At 42.8% G+C, this 21,971-nt stretch overlaps 1 protein-coding gene across 9 annotated transcripts in view; it reads right to left on the bottom strand.

Annotated features, from left to right (window-relative positions):
- ttll5 (tubulin tyrosine ligase-like family, member 5) overlaps nt 1–21,971 on the bottom strand; it is a 508,510-nt gene that overhangs the window by 227,887 nt on the left and 258,652 nt on the right. For all 9 annotated transcript variants that reach the window (XM_063045983.1, XM_063045976.1, XM_063045953.1 and 6 more), the window contains exons 20-23: nt 11,556–11,719; nt 4,262–4,595; nt 4,024–4,144; nt 2,709–2,855 (exon numbers count right to left, since the gene is read on the bottom strand). In XM_063045983.1, coding sequence (XP_062902053.1) covers nt 2,709–2,855; nt 4,024–4,144; nt 4,262–4,595; nt 11,556–11,719 — 766 coding nt within the window. The remainder of the gene's footprint in view (nt 1–2,708; nt 2,856–4,023; nt 4,145–4,261; nt 4,596–11,555; nt 11,720–21,971) is intronic.

Below are 21,971 nucleotides of genomic sequence, written 5' to 3'. Positions count from 1 at the left end.
CATAATCAAAGACCCCACCCATCGCAGACTTTCTCTCTTCTACATCTCTCCCATTGGATGGAAGATACAAAAGCCTGAAAGCATGTACCCCCAGGATCGGAGACAGCTTCTATCCTGCTGTTATCAGACTCTTGAATGGACCTCTTGCTTCCCAATCTACCTCTCTATGATCTTGCACTGTTATTGATACACATTGCACCTTTCGGATAGCTATTACATTTTATTCTGCATTGTTATTGTCTTACCTTACTCAAGTTCAGTATACTGTGTAATAATTTGATCTCTGTGTAAAAATTCCTACCTCCTATACTTTCCTCCAATCACCTTAAAATCATGCCTCCTTGTATTAGCCATTTCCACTATGAGAAAAAGTCTCTGGCTGTCTACTCAATCTATGCCTCTTACCATTTTTACATCTCTATCAAGTCACCTCCCATCCTTCTTCACTCCAAAGAGAAAAGCCCAAGCTCACTCAAACTTCCTCATAAGATATGCTCTCTAATTGGGGTAGCAGCCTGGTAAATCTCCTCAGCAAAGGAATCGATTATAGCTGATTTGCATCATAAATTAAATGAGTTCCATTCCCCCAAAACCTTTTCAACATGTTGCATTGTCCCTCAGTTTGATTCACCCCTAGTAACCTTTTGGGGGGGCCTTCAGAGTTTCATCTACTTTGTGAAGGGAAAAAGTGGTTGTCAATTCCATTCCACAGCAACCTGTTTTAATTTTAAAATCACTCAGCCTTCACTAAGGGAATTCCTACGTCTCTGCTCTTTGTGATTTTTATACATGATTTGGATGAGGAAGTGAAAGGATGGGTTAGGAAGTTGGAATTGTGAATAGTGTGGAAGGTTGTTGCAGACTACAACAAGACATTGACAGGATGTAAAGCTGGGCTGAGAAATAGCAGATGGAGTTCAACCTGAAAAAGTGTGAAGTGATTCAATTTGGAAAGTTGAATACGAAGGCAGAGTACAGAGTTATTGGAATGATTTTTAGCAGTGTGATGAACAGCAGGATCTTGATATTCTATCCATAGATCCCTCAAAATTGCCATGCAAGTTGATAGGGTGGTTGAGAAGGTACATGCTGTGTTGGCTTTGATTAGTTAGGGACTGAGTTCAAGAGCTACAGTGTAATGTTGTAGCTCTATAAATCCATGATTAGCCCACAAATGGAGTATTGTATTCAGTTCTGGTCGCCTCATGTGGAGGGTACAGAGGAGATTTACCAGGATGCTGCCTGGATTAGAGAACATGTCTGATGAGGATAGGTTGAGCAAGCTACAGCTTTTCTCTTTGAAGCAAAGGAGAACGAGAGGTGATTTGACAGATGTGTCAAGATAATAAGAGGTATAGATCAAGATGATAGCCAGAGACTTCTTCCCAGGGTAGAAGTGGCTAATATGAAGGGCATAATTTGAAGGTGATTGGAGGAAAGTATATTGGAGGATTTCAGAGGTAAGTTTTTTTTATACAGAGAATGGTGAGTTCGTGGAACACCCTGCTAGCATGGTGATAGAGGTAGATACCTTAGGGGCAATTAGGGGACTCTTAGATAGGTACATGGATGAGAAAAAAATGGAGGGCTATGTTGGAAGGAGGGATTAGATTGGTCTTACAGTAGAGTAAAAGGTTTGCACAACGTCGTGGAGCCAGGGGCCTGTACTGTGCTTAGTCTCCTATGTGCCATGTACAGTGGATTCCAGTTAATTGGGCCATCAATTAATCAGGGCAGCCACTTATTTGGGACAACTCTTTAAAAATAACTAATCAAGAAAATAGCCAGGACTTCTGCTGTTCATTTAGGACACTATATCGCTTAATTGGGACTGGAGACCGTTGCTGAACGGTTTCTAACTAGCATTAGTCACGTGTACTTGCACGGCCATTAGATACTACATTGTGAGTGATACTACATTAAAGTGAACAGTTTTTAAAACACGCCAGTTACGTGTGTTTCTGTTCAAAAAGCGGTAATTTTTGTCACATAGTTGCCAAGAAATAAGCAGTAAGGCAATTTGGAACTGTTTTGCTCATTGAAGTTTTAAGTACCGAGACTTAGAGATGCCAGTAATGGCTAGGAGTGAAAATGAAACAATTTTACAACTTCAGCAAATTAGGAACTATGATTAGGAACTATGAAGAATTTGAAGGTAACGACAATCATCTTGAATGTTACAATGAAAATGAGAATTTGGAGGCTGTAATCTTCAAAGCATTGTATGAAGGCACTCTTATCTGGACTAGGTTCTTATGCTGATTTTTTCATTTACAGTCAATCAAAAAAACACAGTAGAATACACTGGACAAATTCCTCCAACAATAAATATTATGAACTAATACACAGATTTAAAGTATTTAGTAATAATGGTGGCGTTCAAATTAGTTTTTAACTTCATTTAAATGCAGAACTTTTTACTCAAATTAAAAGATAGTTTGTATTTTTATACCCTTTTAAATATTTTAACTTTGATAATAAATGTACTTTGAACTATATTTCTAAAAAACTTTGGCTAATTGGGGCAGCAGCTTACTTGGGCCAAAATGTACTGGTCTCAATGTGTCACAAGTAATAGGAATCCACTGCATTCTATCCAATCTTGGAACAGTTTTCAGAACAATCATTAAATTTGCCTTCAACCCTTCACCGTAATGCAGCCTGATGTTGTGGCTGTAATTGCAAGGCTCTGGCCATATACCCCTCACCTTACTATAGCAATGGATAAAGAGCCCTAACTGCTGAGCCAGAATGCATCTCCGTTCAGAAACTGGGAGTTGGCTGCTGGGTAGGGCCATCGGCACAGTTTGCTGAAAGTTGCTGGCTGCTCGCTTCAGGAATCTGATCACCAGCTCCTGTAAGGGAAACAGACAAGGGGCTGTCACTTGCAGTCAGGGTTCAATGATAACATTCCAGACACCCCTTTCTGCCCACCGCCCTGGGGAATACTCGCCATCTTATCTTACTGTCAATATCAATTCTCCAAACACTGCTTCAGTTCTACCACTGCATCACTAACCTAAGGCTAACGAGAATCAGTAGAGAATATTGCTTGCATATTTTGTCACAGAATACCCTCAGCAACAGAGGAGATTGTTGAACAGACAGCAGTTACAGGGAATAAAGCAGAAATAGCACAGAAAGTGTCAGCAATAATTTGAAGATCCATTTCCACTACAGACAATACTTGCTATCACATTACCTAATCTAGCACTGCACCCTAGAGATCAGGTTCAACAATCCAGTCCTGTGTGTAGCGTTTAATTTGTTCAGGCCACATCTACATCTTGAGCAAGATTAGCATTTAGTGCCCATCTCTAATTACTCCCAAAATGGGAAGTCATTTGACAGAACAGTTATGAGGAATCACAAATAGGACAGACAAACTAAAGTTGGCAGATTTCCTGTCCTATGAACCAGTCATGTTTATATGACAATTAGGGTTCAATTCCTGCCACTGTCCGTAAGGAGTATGTACGTTCTTCCCTTGCCCACATGGGTTTCCTCCAGGTGCTGTGGTTTCCTCCCACATTCCAAAGACATATTGGTTAGTGAGTTGCGGACATGCTACGTTGGCGCCGGAACATGTGGTGACACTTGCGGGCTGCCCCCAGCACATCCTTGGACTGTGTTGGTCATTGACACAAATGACGCATTTCAATATTTCGATGCACACATGACAAATAAAGCTAACCTTAAATCTTTTTTCCTTTAAAAATATCTAATAGTTTTATGGTCACAAAATATTTATGGTCTTTTTAATTCCACATTTTGTTCTTGAACATACATTCTCTAGCTGCTGTGGTGGGATTTTAACTCATGTATTTGGATCAACAGTAGAAGTCTCTAGACAATCAGCCCACATTTAATCACGGTGTTGTAAGGATGAAGGAGTTCCACCACACACAGGAAATGTTTCCTATGGCTCAGGGTATGAAGTAAGGAAGTGTTCCCCAGTTTCTTTGGTGGATTCCTGCTCATTAACCACAGTCTCTGTCCACTACCAGTATACTGCTCATTTACCATCTGCTCTTCATCCTGGTCTGTATGCATGGTGATTTTATTTTGGCCACAGCACTCCCTCAGCAGGCGAAGCTGTACCCGGTGCAGGTAGGCAGCAAAGGCTAAGCGAGCCTGCACCTTGCTGTGGAAACAGATGACAGAACAGCATATCAGTAGTTTCAAATGCACCACCAGGTGTTCATATCTTGTTGTTGGACTGTTTTTAGGATAAATAAATTCACACATTAGAAGTACCAACCTTAGATTGCCCCCTTGCTGTAGAATCTCGAGAAGGTTGACCCTGGCTTTATCCTTGCTTTGGTCCTCTTTGGTCTGTGTCCATGCCTGGCCACTGCTAAGTAATCGGTCGGTAACTACCTCCTGCCTCGGAGCTCTCTGCTGCTTTTCATCATTGATTTTTTGTGACATCGGTGCCTTCTCCAAACCTTTTGGATTGCGAACAAGTGAAGAAACTGCTGCTTCACATTCTTCCTCCTCAATCACAGCTTCCTCCTCCTCCTCATCCTCATCCTCCTCCCCAGCATCACACTCTGAGCCACATGATGAAGCAACTGGAACCGCGTGTGAAGATCCTTGGATTGCAGAAAGTAATGGTGATTGGTTTATTACAGTCACATGTACCGAGATTCAGCGAAAACTTGTTTGTGTGCCATCCAGACAGATCATGCCGTACATAAGGTTCATCAGAGTTTGAGGAAATTTAGTCGGTCACCAAAGGCTCTAGCAAATTACTACAAATATACCATAGAGAGTACTCTGACTAGTTACATCACCATCTAGTATGGAGATGCCAATGTACAGGATCAGAAAAAGCTGCAGAAGATTGTAGGCTCAACTAGCTCCATTATGGGGCACTAGCCTCCCCGCCACTCCACCACCACCACTACCACCGAAGATATCTTCAAAAAGTGATGCCTCAAGAAAGCGGTATCCATCATGAAGGGCTGTCACCATCTCAGACATGCCCCCTTCTGATTACTAAGGAGGTGCAGAAGCTTAAGACTCAACACTCAACCTTTTAGGAACGGTTTCTTCCCTTCTACCACCTGATTTCTGAATGGTCCATGAACTCATGAACACTACCTCAATATTTTGCTCTCTTTTAGCACTATTTATTTATTTTCATATATATCCCTATTATAATCTATAGTGATTTTTATGTATGCACTGTACTGCTGCCACAAAACAACAAATTTCACGACATCTGCTGCGGTGTGCTGGGGCAATAGCATTAAAATGGGTGATCCCAACAGGCTCAACAAACTGATTAGAAAGGCTGGCTCTGTAATAGGAGTCAAACTAGACACACTGGAGGCTGTGGAAGAACAAAGGACCCTACAGAAAATCTTGGCAAATCTGGACAATGTTTCTCACCCTCTGCATGCCACCTTGGCTGAACAGAGGAGCACTTTTAGTATAGACTAAGACAACTGCGCTGCTCGAAAATGCCATATGTGTCACAAAGGGGCGTGGGGAGCGGACCCAAGTGCAGGACACAGACACGGGGGTAACATTAACAGAAGTGTATTTTAGTAATAGTTGCCAGGAAGGCCAGAGAGCGAGGATTAGACGCTTACATGGACGTAAACATTGGACAACAAACCAGAGGAACCTGGACTTGGACTTGGTCACGGAGCCTGAACTCAGACGCGGAACCTGGACTTGGACTCGGATGCGGACGCAGAACCTGGACTAGGACTTGGATACGGAGCCTGGACTCGGACTTGATTTGGACACGGAGCCTGGACTCGGACTTGACCTGGACACGGAGCCTGGACTCAGACCTGACCTGGACACAGAGCCTGGACTTGGACTTGACTTGGACACAGGGGCTGGACTCAGACTTGACTTGGACATGGAGCCTGGACTTGGACGCAGGACAACAAAACCAAACAAAGACAGACAATTCGTATCTTGGCTCAGAGCAGCGGCAAATGGCCTGCAGAACTCTGCTGGACACGAGACAACAAAACCCAACAACAACAGCCAATTTGTATCTTGGCTTGGAGGAGGGGAAAATCCTCAGCTGGACATGAGACGACAAAACCCAACAACGACAGTCAATTCGTATCTTGGCTCGGAGTAGCGGCAAACGGCCTGCAATCCTCAGCTGGACTCGAGACGACAAAACCCAATGACGACAGACAACTCATATCTTGGCTCCGAGGAGCAGCAAATGGCCAGCAATCCTCAGCTGGACACGAGACGACAAAACCAAACAAGGACAGACAATTCGTATCCTGACATGAGGTAGCACATGAAGCGGCAAACGGCCAGCAATCACTTGGTTGAACATGAAGAAACAGAATTCCCGAAGCAGCCCCAGGCACCGAAGCCACTTAGAATCCACCATTCTCGGCGGCCCGGAACATGCATTGCCTCACTGGCTGCGGTGTGACAGTCCAGCACTGAGTAGATCTAAACCAGCCTTTTTATGCTGCCGGTTCGGATGAGGATCAGGTGCCCTAATCAAGGAGCCCGGTAGAACACGGGGAAAAGGAAATTAACTGAAATGAGGAGTCAACAGACTGGACCGTGACAATATGAGGTCCTTCTTACTCTCGGTCATTAGACCCCATCCTGTTAGACTGTTTGAGGCAACTTATTTTTTTTTCTTCTTACTTCTCTTCTAATATTTTTGTATCTGTGCACTTGTAATGCTACTGTGACACTGTAATTTCCTGTGGAATCAATAAAGTATCTACCTATCTATTAAACCTGATTCTGATTCTAAAAAGGAAAAAGCAATTACAGAATGCAGAGGATTAGAAAAAATACAAAAATTACATTCCTGTTTATGAAAAGAGAGAGAGAGAGAGAGAGAGACAAAAGACAGAGGCTGGTTAGTCTGACCTCAATGGTCAGTAAGATTTTAGAGTTCATTATTATGGATGACATTTTGGAATATCTGGGAGAGTGAGGTCAGCATGATTTCATTAAGGGGAGAAATTACCTCACTAATCTGTTGGAATTCTTTAGTCCAAGCACTATAAAGTATGTAAAGGCTTGGGCTTCTGTCTCATCACAACCACCTGCAGCCAGACCATTGCCTTCCATATCCTGCTCATCTAGGTACCTATCCAAGTTTCTCTTAAATGTTATATAATTCAACCCACATCCACCCTCTTCGCTGACAACTCATTCCACACCCTCACCACCCTCTGAGTGAAGTACCCTCTTAGGTTCCCCTTAAACATTTCACCTTTTACCCTTATCCTGCAACTTTTAATTCTAGCTTCACACAACTTCAGTGGAAAAAAAGCCTGCATGCATAAGTCTGTAAACCTCTATAAGATCTTCCCTCATCCTCCTACGTTCCAGTGAATAAAGTCAAACCTATTCAACCTTTCCTTATAATTTGGGTTCTCAATTCCCAGCAACATCACTGTAAATTTTCTCTTTTAGGAGGTAGCAAGCAGGTAGACAAAGGCGGGTCAGTGGATGTTGTTTACTTGGATTTCAGAAGGCCTTTGATAAGGGGTACCAGATGAGGCTACTAAACAAGGTTGGAGCATAGTACTGGAGGCAAGGTGCTTGCATGGATGGAAAATTGGCTGAATGAAAAAAATCAGAGTGGGGTTGATGCTGGTGACTAGTAGAGTTCCACAGGTGTCAGTGTTGAGACTGCAACTTTTCCCTGTAGACGTTAATGATCTGGGTGGAGGAACAAATGGCTTCAGAAAGCTGGAGGAATAAGTAGTTTGGAAGAGGCAGGTAGTCTGCAGAGGACTTGGCTAGGCTGGGAGAGTGGACAAAGATGTGATAGATGGAATACAATATCAGTAAGTGCCTGGTTATGCACTTTGGAAGGAGGAATAAAGGTGTAAGCTTTTGTTACAAGCCCTTTCCCTCAATAGTAATGATCAGCTCGGCACAGAGAGAATCCGTAACTTCTGACAAGTACGTTTGCTGGCTCAGTTCACAAACACGTGAATTTACACAACTAAATACTTGCATGCACATCAACTATGTTTCCTTGAAACTCCTTGAACAGTCAAAGAAGAGAAAAGGAAATACTGGGGAAAAGGAGTCTATATTGGTCAGGTGTTCCTCTTGATACTGAAGTAGTCTCCAAGTTTCTGACATGGGGTCATCCACTTCTGCGACTGTAAATGCTCCTGAAATCCTCCATTCTTATTTATTTATTTATTTTTTCCTATGATGTTTCAATTTTGTTGGCTCAAGATCATGACTGATCTGTGCCAGCTTCTGATTAGAAGTGGCCCAAGGCTACAAGCAATATTGCTTTATGGCTTTCTCTACAGTCTTGTGTTTTAGGTAATTCCTTTTGTTCTTCCCAACGCAGGCTGGTTCAAACCAGTTCACGTAGGTCACCCTAACACTGACCCCAGCCGACCAGATAACAGCTTGTTCCTTTGGCAAGCCTGCATTTTGCATAATAAAGAGCTTTTTAATCGGAAATCAGGTTTATCAGATCATCAACAGAAAACATTGTGTTCATGTTCAGTTGCTCTGATAGGTTATCCCTGAACCTGTTCACCAAACAGCTCACAAAATGGCAGCTGCAAGGACAGTTTCACAAAATGGCTACCTCCATTCCTACAACCACATTGCAAGAACAAAGACTTTGTTCTTGCAATGTTTCCACTGTCCTTGCCTCATTTTTGTTCACTGATCTGTAGATTTTAGTTCTATCTGGCCAACACTATTTTCTTTTGGGGACTGTTTTCTAAATATTCAGAAATCAGAAGTACAAAGGGACTCAGGGGTTCTAGTGCAGGATTCCCTAAAGATCAGCTTCCAGGTTGAGTCAATTAGCATGTAAGCATTCATTTCAAGAGGGCTAAAATATAAAAAGCAAGGATGTAATGCTGAGGTATTGGTCAGACGGCATGTGACCAATTTTGGGCAATCTAAAGAAAGATGTGCTGACCCTGGAGAATGACCAAAGGAGGTTCACAAGTCACTTCTCGTCCTTCTTTGTTCCAAAGAGAAAAACCCTAGTTTGCTCTCAAATCCAGCCAGCATTCTCGTAAATCTCTTCTGCACCCTCTTTAAAGTTTCCACATCCTTCCTGTAATGAGACAAACAAAACTGAACAAAATAGTCCAAGAATGGACTAACCAGGGTCTTATAGAGCTACAACATTACCTGGCGGCTTTTGAACTCAATTCCCCAACAAATGAAGAGGAGCATACCATACGCCTTCTTAACCACCCTAACAAATTGTGCAGCAACATTGTAAGATCTGTGGATGTGAACCACAAACTGCCCCGGCTCTCCACATAGCAATGAATTTTGCCACTAACCTTGTACTCTGCTGTCAAGTTCAAAGCCTGTTTTCCTTATTCAAATGGACACCAATGAGACCCCAGACATTATAACAATGTGTCTTGTGCCATTCTTTCTGTTCTGAGATGACAGAAGGTTTCTCCATTTGAGTATTCTAGTTTTTCAGAACATCTGACCTCAGAGGCTACAAATGTCCACTGACAACAATGTATTCAAGACCAGGATGAACCGATTTATGGACACCAAAGAAATCAAAGGCTAAGAGGATAAGGCAGGAAGATGGAGAAGAAACAAGACTACGGTAGCCTCATGGCAAGCGTAATGCTTTACAGTGCCAGCTGTAAGACTGGGGTTCAATTCCAGCTATAAGGGGTTTGTATATTCTCCTTGTGACTGCATATGTTATATCCAGATGCTCTGGCTTCCTCACACATTCCAAAGACACACAGGTTAAGATTAGCTATTTGTGGGCATGCTTTATTGGCATGTAAGCATGGGAACACTTGCAGGCTGCCCCCAACACATCCTCGCTGATTTGTTTTGATGAATTGAAACAAATTGAATTGACTTTATTACTTACATGCTTCATATACACAAGGAGTAAAAACCTTTACGTTACATCTCTATCTAAATGTGCAATGTACAATTTATAGTAATTTATAATAAATATTATGTTCAGCAGGACAGTCAATATAACACAGAAATACAGTTGCATCAGCATAAACTAAGCAAGCTGATGGCCTGGTGGAAGAAGCTGTCCCGGAGCCTGTTGGTCCCGGCTTTTATGCTGTGGTACCGTTTACTGGATGGTAGCAGCTGGAACAGTTTGTGTTGGGGTCACTTGGGTCCCCAATGATCCTTCGGGCCCTTTTTACACAACTGTCCTTGTAAATGCCCTGAATAGTGGGAAGTTCACATCGACAGATGTGCTGGGCTCTCTGCAGAGTTCTGTGTTTGAGGGAAGTGCAGTTCCCATACCAGGCAGTGATGCAGCCAGTTGGGATGCTCTCAGTTGTGCCCCTAAAGAAAGTTCTTAGGATTTGGAGGCCCATACCAAACTTCTTCAACCGTCTGAGATGAAAGAGGCACTGTTGTGCTTTTTTCACCACACAGTTGGTATGTAGAGACCACACGAGATACTCTGTGATGTGGATGCTGAGGAACTTAAAGTTGTTCACCTTCTCAACCCCAAATCCATTGATGTCAATATGCTAGCCTGTCTCCATTCCTCCTGTAGTCCACAACGAGCTCCTTTGTTTTTGCAACATTGAGGGAGAGGCTGTTTTCTTCTCTGTAGGCTGCCTCATTATTATTTGAAATTAGGCCAATCAGCGTAGTGTCATCAGAAAATTTGATTAGCAGATTGGAGCTGTGGGTGTCAACACAGTCATGGGTATACAGAAAGTAAAGAAGGGGGTTTAGTACACAGCCCTGAGGGGCACCTGTGTTGAGGGTCAGAGGGAGAGAGGTGAGGGAGCCCACTCTTACCACCTGCCAGTGATCTGACAGAAAGTCCAGGATCCAGCTACACAAGGCAGGGTGAAGGCCAAGGTCTCTGAACTTTTTGTCGAGCCTGGAGGGAATTATGGTGTTGAATGCTGAACTGTAGTCCAAGAACAGCATTCTCACATAAGCATCCCTCTGTCGATCGGTTGTGTCAGTAGGCGAATTGTAGGGGGTCCAGTTTGGGTGGTAGTATGCTGCAGATGTAGTCCTTGACCAGCCTCTCAAAGCATTTGCTTATTATTGAGGTGAGTGTGACAGGACAGCAGTCATTCAGACATGGTCTTTATAGGTACCGGAACACTGGTGGATGTTTCACTGTATGTTTTGATGTTTAGATGCACACATGACAAATAAAGTTTTTTTTTCTTTAAGACCCATCTTGATCATGGTGAATAGCAATATTGAATGTTGGGGCTAAAGGCCAACTCTTGCTCCTGAATTTTGGTATTCTTGTTATTGTACTACTTTGTGCAATACCATGAATGTTTTCCGTTGTGTATTTGTGCAAAAGCAAAATCAGTGCAGAAAAGTATTGTATAATTTAATGTATAGTTAATGTATTGTATAAATTTGTATTCTGTTTGTTGTCTATACCTTGAGTGCCTGTGATGCTGCTATTTTCATTATACCTGTACCTCACCATACTTGTGCACATAACAATAAACTCGATCAGACTAGAATGTTTAAGAGGCAGTACATTGCAGCATTTTGCTTGTTGGAGCTTATAGGAAGACAAATTGAGATTCATTGGAATTTTTTGTTGGAAGACTGACCTGAGTCTTTATCCTTGGACATTTGCAAAGTCACTCGGTACTGCTTCCGTCTCCTTGCTTCCAGGGACAGAAGTTTCCTCTCATATTGCTGCAGATGCTTCTGACACTCCATTTGGAGAACCTCCCGTCTACGGTGGCTGTGGCTGCTTTGTGTCACACCATTGCTGGAAAAGAAAGGTGAAAGGGAACAACATTCATAGTTCGAAGAAACTCTAAACACAAAATAATCTGCAGATGCTGGGGTCAAAGCAACACTTACAACACGCTGGAGGAACTCAGCAGGCCGAGCAGCATCCATGGAAAAGATCGGTCGACGTTTCGGGTCCTGACAAAGGGTTCCGGCCTGAAACATCAACCGATCTTTTCCACGGATGCTGCCCGGCCTGCTGAGTTCCTCCAGCGTGTTGTGAGTGTTGCCTTGAAGAGATTCTAGTCATCTCATTATAGGAAGGATGTGGAAGCTTTAGAAAGGGTGCAGAGAAGATGGCCAGGATGTTGCCTGGATTAGAGAGCATGTTTTATGAGGATGTCAAAACTGGGGCTTTTCTCATTTTAGCAAAGGAGGAAGAGAGGTGATATCCTCTACATCTTATGACAGAGGTGTATAAAGTGATAAGAGGAATAGATAGAGGCTTACCCCCAGGGTGACAATAGTTAATATGAGATGGGCATAACTTTAAGGTGAGTGAAGAAAAGTATGGGGGGGGGGGTACCTAATAAAGAGGCACTGAATATATTCAGAAAATGCACAATTTTACATCGGGGGGGGGCAGATTCTTTACTAACTTCCCCAGAGGTGTTGACCATTGAACTTCAGGCAAGCTGACATTTCATTGTGCTACGTTCCTCTTCTGGGATTCACTCACAACAACTGAGGACTGGATTTGGCCCTTTGAGCTCATACGCCATTCAGTAGAAAATCACAGCTAATCCTCTATCCCAATACCAGATTGCCATGCTCTTCCCAAGTCCTCAATGCTTTGTGTGTCTGGAAATTTATTTTCTACCTACATATCCTCACCTCTGCCTTATACCATATCCTGAGACTGTGACTCCTCAGTCTATGGTTCAAGGAGATCCCCTCTCATTCTTTTGAACTCTAATGAAACCAGACTAATTTGACACAACTGGTGAGTCTTCCTTGTAGTATCTCCATGAGAGATAAGCAAGGAGACTAAAAAACTCACCTAATACTCAAGGCAATTTCTAATTGCTCCTCCACTCAAAACCTTGTTCAATGAAGGCCAAAGTACCATCTGCCTTCTTAATTGCTTGCTGCACCTGAATGCTTGTTTATGAACAGATGTAGAATGTCGGCCCGTTTTTTTAAATCATCACAATTTAAGTAACAAGGTTAGCTTTATTCGTCACATTTACATCAAAATGTTTAAAGAGAGAGTGGTGGGTGCATGAAATGCATTGCCAGCGAAGGTGGTAAAAGCAGATACAATATGATCTTTTAAGAGACTCTCAGGTACATGGAGCTTTGAAAAATTGAGGGCTATGCGGCAGGTAAATTCTAGGCAGCTTCTAGAGTAGGTTACATGGGTGGCATGACATTGTGGGCCAAAGCGCCTGTAATGTGCTGTAGATTTTCTACGTTCTATGATCTATACAGTGAAATGTGCCAATTTATTTCAAACACCAAAACAATTCATACGATGATTTTACTGGGCACCCCACACGTATCGCCATGATTCCAGTAACAACATGTCATGCCCACAATTCACTAAGCTTAATGCTAACCTGTTATGTCTTTAGAAAATAGGAAGAAACTAGAGCATCCGAAGGAAACACATGCAGTCACGGGGACATCACACAAACTCCTTACAGACAGAGTGGGATTCGAACTCTGATAGGTGGTCGCTGGCGCTGTAAAGCAATGGCACCAACTGTGACACTGCCATGCTGCCCTCTTAAATAATAGTTTCTTACCATTTAAATAATATCATTCTCTGTTTTCCCTACCAAAGTGAATAACTTCCAAATTAAGAATGTTATACTGCAACTTTGGCCACTCCCTCACTTGGTGCATATTGCCTTGTATACATAGGCATCCGTTAGTCTCATGAGACCATGGATTTGCATTGAAAGTTTCCAGGGCGCAGGCCTGGGCAAGGTTGTATGGAAGACCAGCAGTTGCCCATGCTGCAAGTCTCCCCTCTCCACGCCACCGATGTTGTCCAAGGGCCTATTAGGACCCATACAGCTTGGCACCAGTGTCGTCACAGAGCAATGTGTGGTTAAGTGCCTTGCTCAAGGACAAGCACGTAGCCTCAGCCAAGACTCGAACTAGCAACCTTCAAATCACTAGACGAACGCCTTAACCACTTGGCCATGCGCCAACACATTGCCTTGTATTCTCAGCAGAACTCACAGTCTCTTTTGCAGGCTTTCCTTGTGTTATGAATACCCAACTTATGGATACCCATACATACCAATGAGCTTCCATAATATGACTGAACTCTAAAATCTGATGTATGTATGTACATACATTCTTTCCTAGAAACACCATAACTATTTTCATCCCACCATCCACTTTCAGTTCCTGATTTTACACACAAGTCTGCGTGCTTTTGATGCAATTCATTACAATGATCATGAGGGATAGGAGCAGAATGAGGCTATTCAGCCCACTGAGTCTGCTCTGCCATCTCACCAAAGATTCAAAGATTCAAAGTACATTTATTATCAAAATATGTATGCAGTATACAACCCTGAGATTCGTCTTCCCCACAGACAGCCACAAAACAACAAAAACCATCGACCCTGTTCAAAGAAAAACATCAACACCCCCAGTCCAAAAAAAACAAATTGCAGAAACAGCAACAAAAAACTAGCAAGAAACACAGAATGTAAGACACAAAATTGGAAGAGTCCAAGCATATTCAGTTCAGTTCAATTTAGTGCTGTGTTGTTCATTATCTGCAAGCTGCCCCAATCCAAATCACCCAAACTAGCAACAGAAAAAAAGGAGCGACCAGAAACCAGAAAGACATCATAACATGATCTACAGAGTCTCATCAACAAACCATGTCGATTAAACCTTGGCCAGGACCCAGAATTCCGGCACCATCCTCCGACATCATCGGGGGAGAGAGACTATTCAAATGCTGGGACCTTCCTTGGGAGCAGTGAGCAAGACAGAGAGACAGGGAGATCGACACACGCAGACACCTTTCTCTAGAGGCAGCGAGCGAGAGGTTGGTGAACAGCACTGAACACCCACTCGCGTTCTGCACATGCCTTAATGATTTCAATTTTCCTTCGTGCTTTAATTGGTGAGATCGGTAAGAAATTGAATCAGTCATGGCCTTGCACCCCATCTCCAGGCATCTTGGCCTCGAGGCCACACACTTTGGTTGAAGATACAACGGTACACCTTCAGAGACAGCAAAGCACCAGATCAGTCAGTTGGCCGGAAAACACACCACCAAAATGTAGATCACAGACTCCAACAGTAGCAGGCCCACATTTGAAAGAAATAGAAGATGTAAAAGACGTGAAAAAAGTGGTTTCGTGAACTGTCTGGAGGATGTCGCCCATGGTTGCATTGTTCACTGGCACTACCTTCTTCCAGCTAGTTAGAAACTGTTTGGCAACAATTTCCTATCCAATTTTAAGTAGCACAGTGTCTCAAATAAGCAAAGGAATCCTGGCTATTTTTTTCCAATTCATTTTTGTTCTTTAAGAGTTGTCCCAAATATGCAGCTGCCCTAATTAACCCATAGCTCAGTTCGTCAGAATCCACTGTATATTCAATGAATTATAAGACCATAAGACATAGGAGCAGAATTAGGCCACTCAGCCCATTCAGTCTGCTCTGCCATTCCATCATGGCTGATCTCAAGTCCACTCAACTCCAAATACCTGCATTCTCGACATATCCTTTGATGCCCTGACCAATTAGTAAACATCACAGTCTGTGGCAGAGCATTCCACAGATTTACTACTCTCTGGCTAAAAAAATTCCTCTTTACCTCTGTTCTAAAGGGTCACCCCTCAATTTTGAGGCTGTGCCCTCTAGTTCTGGATACCCCCACCATACGAAACATCCTCTCCACATCCACCCTATCTAGACCTTTCAACATTTGGTAGGTTTCAATGAAAGCACTGCCGCATCCTTCTAAATTCCAGTGAGTAAAGGCCTCCACAGCTGCATGTGGCAATGAATTCCACAGATTCACCACTCTCTGGCTAAATACATTCCTCCTAATGTCTCTGTTGTAAATGGATGTCACTCTATGCTGAGCTCTGCCCTCCCATATCCACTCTACCCAGGTCTTTCAATATTCAATAGGTTTCAATAAGGTTCCTCTCATTCTAAACTCCAGTGAGTGCAGGACCAGAGCCATCAAATGCTCTTCCAATGTTAATCCTTTCCTTTCCGGAACCAGACTCGTGAACATCCTCTGGATCCTCTCCAATACCAGCACATCTTTTCTTAGATAAGAGATCCAAGAGTGCTCACAATGCTTCGTGTGGTCTGAACAATGCCTTATGAAGTCTGATCATGACAATGTTATTTCTATATTCTAGTTGTCTTGAAATGAATGCTAAATTTCCATTTGCCTTCTTTACAAACACTCAACCTGCAAGTTAACTTTTAGGAAATCCTGCACAAAGAGTCCCAAATCCCTTTACACCTCTGATTTCTGAATTTTCTCCTCATTTAGAAAATATTCTACGCCTTTATTCCTTTAACCAAAGTGCAAGACCATATATATCCCTGCAATATATTCCATCTGCTAGTTCTTTGTCCATTCTCCCAATCTAAGTCCATCTGCAGATTCCGTTTCCTCAACACTACCTGCCCCTCCACCTATCTTCGCATTGTCCGCAAAACCATCAATTCTGATATCCAAATCATTGACATATAAGAAGAAAGGAAGCAGTCCTAACACTGACCCTTGTGGAACACCACTAGTCACCAGCAGCCAACCAGAAAAGGCCCCCTTTATTCACACTGTTTGCCTCCTGCCAGTCAGCCAATCTTCTACCCAATGCTAGTATCTTTCCTGTAATCTTGTTTAGCTTCCTCACATGCAGCATGTTGTCAAAGACCTTCTGAAAATCCAAGTAAACAAAATTCACTGACACTCCTTTGTCTATCCTGCTTGTTATTTCCTCAAAGAATTCCAACAGATTTGTCTAGCAAGATTTCCCCTTACGGAAACCACGTTGACTCTAGCCTATTTTATCAAATTCCTTAAAGCACTCCAAAACCTGATCCTTAATAATGTATTTCAGCATATTCCCAGCCACTGAAGTCAGGCTAACTGGCCTATAAATTTCCCATCTTCTGCCTCCCTCTCTTCTTAAAGAGTGGAGTAACATTCCAGAATCTAGTGATTCTTGAAAGATCACTACTAATGTCTCCACAATCTCTTCTGCTATCTCTTTCAGAATTGTAGAGTATAGTCCATCTGATCCATACGACTTAGCTGTTAGACCTTTCAGCTTCCCAACCACCTTCTCCTTAGTAATAGCAAATATACTCACTTCTGCCCCGTCACTTGAATTTCTGGTTACTGCTTATGTCTTCTTAAATTCATCTGCCATTTCTTTGTTCCCCATTAGTACTCTCCGGCATCATTTCCCAGTGCTCCAATATTCACTTTCACTTCTCTTTTACTCTTTATAAATTGTATCTGAAAAGAAGACTTCTGGTATCCTCTTTTATATTATTAGCTAGCTTACCTTTATATTTCATCTTTTCTCTCCCTATTATTTTTTTAGTTGCCTCCTGTTGGTTTTTGAAAGCTTTACATAGAAATATAGAAAATAGGTGCAGGAGTAGGCCATTCGGCCCTTCGAGCCTGCACCGCCATTCGGTATGATCATGGCTGATCATCCAACTCAGAACCCTGTACCTGCCTTCCCTCCATACCCCCGATCCCTTTAACCACAAGGGTCATATCTAACTCCCTCTTAAATATAGCCAATGAACTGGCCTCAACTGTTTCCTGTGGCAGAGAATTCCACAGATTCACCACTCTCAGTGTGAAGAAGTTTTTCCTAATCTCAGTCCTAAAAGGCTTCCCCTTTATCCGTAAACTGTGACCCCTCGTTCTGGACTTCCCCAACATCGGGAACAATCTTCTTGCATCTAGCCTGTCTAATCCCTTTAGGATTTTATACGTTTCAATAAGATCCCCCCTCAATCTTCTAAATTCCAACGAGTATAAGCCTAGTCAGTCCAGTCTTTCATCATATGAAAGAACTGCCATCCCAGGAATCAATCTGGTGAACCTTCTTTGTACTCACTCTATGGCAAGAATGTCTTTCCCCAGATTAGGGGACCAAAGCTGCACACAATACTCCAGGTGTGGTCTCACCAAGGCCTTGTACAACTGCAGTAGTACCTCCCTGCTCCTGTACTCGAATCCTCTTGCTATGAATGCCAGCATACCATTCGCCTTTTTCACTGCCTGCTGTACCTGCATGCCCACTTTCAATGACTGGTGTACAATGACACCCAGGTCTCGTTGCACCTCCCCTTTTCCTAATAGGCCACCATTCAGATAATAATCTGTTTTCCTATTTTTGCCACCAAAGTGGATAACTTCACATTTATCCACATTAAATTGCATCTGCCATGAATTTGCCCACTCACCCAACCTATCCAAGTCACCCTGCACCTCTTAGCATCCTCCTCACAGCTAACACTGCCGCCCAGCTTCATGTCATCCGCAAACTTGGAGATGCTGCATTTAATTCCCTCATCTAAGTCATTAATATATATTGTAAACAACTGGGGTCCCAGCACTGAGACTTGCAGTACCCCACTAGTCACTGCCTGCCATTCTGAAAAGGTCCCGTTTATTCCCACTCTTTGTTTCCTGTCTGCCAACCGATTCTCTATCCACATCAATACCTTACCCCCAATACCGTGTGCTTTAAGTTTGCACACTAATCTCCTGTCCTGTTACAATCATCTAATTTCCCACTACTTTTTACTGTATTATATACTTTCTCTTTTGCTTTTATGTTGTCTTTAACTTCCCTTGTCAGGCATGGTTGCATCATCCTCTCTTTAGATTTTGACCAATCTTCTGTCTGTCCTTCCTCACAGTCTCACTACTCACTCCATCTACTTGTATACCAACTGCCCATTCTCAGCTGTCACTCTGCTTCACATCCCCTATCAAATTAGTTTAATCCCTCCTCTAGCAAACCTGCCCACAAATATATTTGTCCCCTTCAGGTTCAGGTGTATCCCATCCATTTTGTACAGGTCATACCTTCCCCAGAAGAAATCCCAATGATCCAGATATCTGAACCCCTGCCCCCTGCACAAATCTCTCAGCCACACATTCATCTGCCACATCATCCTATTCTTAACCTCACTGCTGCGTGGGACAGGCAGCAATCCAGAGATTACTACCTTGGAGGCCTTGCTTTTTAGGTTTCTATTTAACTCCCTTTATTCTCTCCTCAGGACCTCCTCCCTTTTCTTACCTCTGTCATTGGTACCAATATCTACCAGAACTCCAGCTATTCATCCTCCCCCTCTTGCATGCAGTGAACCTGATCTGAGACTTCCTTAACCCTGACAAATGGGTGGCAATATACCATCCACAGAATCTCCTATCTGCTCCTCTAACTATGGAATCCACTATCTTTACTCCTCTCCCCTTCTGAACCACAGAGCCAGACTCAGTGGTAGCCGGACCCGGTTGCTGCTTCTCCCAGAAGAACATCCCCACCCCCAACAGTATCCAAAGCGATATATTTAATATTAAGGGGAATGGCCACAGGGCTACTCTGCACTAGCTGAATATTCCCTTTCCCTCTCCTGACAGTCATCTAGGTACCTGCCTCTTTCAACTTAGGGGTGACCACCTCTCTATAACTCCTATCTAAGACCTCCTCTTCAATGCACCTCATGCAAATACAGTTATCAGGAAGACTGGAGGTCTCCCAGAGTTCCCACATTTCACTCAAAGAACATACTACTAACCCTGGATCAGTTCTTAGCACACTAACTACAGTATGTACTAACAGACAAAGAAAGAAAAAACCTTACTAGAAACTTGCCTATTCTCGCCCAAACCTTTTGAGCCAAAGCCTGATTATTATAACACCGTCCACTCCAACAATGGCCACTCTGTTTACACCTTGTTCCTTTTTATTGGCCTCTGCTGACTGCTTAAGAAATCATTATAATTGCAGTCCACCAAAAGTCCCAAAAGCCCCTGAGCTCTTATTAAACCTCAGGCCGCCTCAGCAAAACAAGCAACTGCCTGCAATGATTGCAGCATGACAAAATGTCCTAAAGGATCCCAAACTCTTTTTAAACCCTGCACCACTCAGGCAAACATGCGACTGCTCACGATGATTGCAGCCCATGGAAAAGTTCCAAAAGGCCCCGAGCTCTTTTTAAACGTCGTGCCCCTCAGCCAATCTAGCAACTGCTAGCGATGATCGCAGCCCACCAAATGTTACAGTTGTACAAATCATTGGTGAGACCAGAGTTCTGGGCGCAATGCAGGCAAGCATGATGAGTTCAAATAGACATCTTGGTTGGCATGGAGAGACTGAGCTGAAAGCCCTGTTTCAGTGCTGTATGTCTCTGATTCTATGTACTGTATTTTCATCAAAATTGTTAATGCAAGTGACAAACAACAAATTGACCTATCACCGTGGCATACCATTGGTCAGTTCTGATTCACAATTTGATCCCTCATCCAAACCATTAACATTGTTGAATTACTGAAGCCCAAACACTGAACTATGTATTACCTCACTAGCTTTCTCTTGCAATCCTGAAACAATCCCATTTATTCCCACTGTTATAGAGATGACAGGGTTATAGAAGGTGAAAATAGGCGCTGTGGCAGCTATGCCTACCTTGCAAACAGGCCTTGTGACCCACTGATTCGATGCTATCAAGCATCTATTTTCACCATTCACAGTTTATTTCCCCCACATTCTCACAAACACTCATCAGATTCTATCACTCACCTACAGTAACCAATTAAACTGCCGACCTGGATGAATCAGGGCTTGGTATGGCAAATACACTGCCACGACTGCAAGGTAGTTGTGGACCCAGTTCAGCACATCACAGGAACCAGCCTCCCCTCCACGGACTCTGTCTGACTTCTTGCTGCTGCAGAAAAGCTTGATCAAAGATCCCATATATCCCGTATATTCTCTCTACTCCCCCCTCTGATTAGGCAGTAGATACAAAAGCCTGAAAGCACGTACCACCAGGCTCAAGGACAGCTTATATTCCACTGTTATCAGGCGCTTGAACAGTTCCCTAGTACGATATGATGGACTCTTAGCCTCACAATCTACTTCATTATGATCTTGCCCTTTATTGTTTACCTGTACTGCACTTTTTTGATAGCTTTTACACTTTATTCTGTATTGTAATTGTTTTACCTTGTTCTAGCACAGTGCTATGTGTAATGATTTGATATGTATAAACAGTGTGCAAGACAAGCACCATGGTACATGTACTTTGGTACATGTGACGGCAATAAACCATTTCCAAAACCAAACCTGAAAGCCTATGTGTTGTGGGAGGAAACCTATGCCAGTACTTTACCTACAATCCCTGCTTTAATTCTGCACACTCTCTTTATCAAGAGCCTTCTGAAAATCCAAATCCACCAAGTGAGATGCTTTTCCCCATCATTACATCCTCAAAAATCTCCTGGAGGTTTATCAAACAGAATCTCCTTCTTACAAATCGTATTGATAATGTCTAATCTCATTGGCACTCTCCGTTATCACATTCTTTAAAATAAGACTCCGGTATTGCTTTTACAACGTATATTCTAGCTTTGGTTCCCTCTTCTCACTCCTTCCTCTTATTTTTAACTTGTAGGTTTATACACATCACCCTCAATCTGCAGGAACTGCTCTATTGAACAGAGAACAGTACAGCATAGATCAGCCCATGGTGTTGTATTGACCCTTTAAGCTACTCTAAGATCAATTTAACCCTTCTCTTCCAAATCACTCGCCATTTTTCAATCATTCATGAGTTTATTTAAGAGTGTCTTAAATAACTCTAATGTATCTTCCTCTACCACCACCCGGCAGCATGTTCCACACACCTACTGCTCTATATGTACAAAAAAAACCTACTTCTGACATTCCCCTGTACTTTTCCCTATTATCTCTGGAACTTTTAGATTGTGACAACCAATACATCGACTCTTTCCATGGCTATCCCTCCCATAGATGTTGGCTGTCAGACATCAAGCTTTTATCAGCTTCTAGTCCCATGAATTTCTCTGGCACTATTTTCAGTTAACTAACACTAACTGTTGTTAATACTTCTTTTTGATTAAATGTATATTCCCTAGCATTTCTGGGGATTACATCAAGAGTATTGCAAAGATGAAAATAGCATTACAGGAGTACTGACCTAAATACCTCAATGCTATTAGGCAGGCA

The sequence above is a fragment of the Mobula hypostoma genome, chromosome 1 (assembly GCF_963921235.1).
Source record: "Mobula hypostoma chromosome 1, sMobHyp1.1, whole genome shotgun sequence".
Taxonomy (NCBI): domain Eukaryota; kingdom Metazoa; phylum Chordata; class Chondrichthyes; order Myliobatiformes; family Myliobatidae; genus Mobula; species Mobula hypostoma.
The sequence above is the reverse complement of the archived record's forward strand: the minus strand, read 5'-3'. Positions and strand labels throughout refer to the sequence as shown.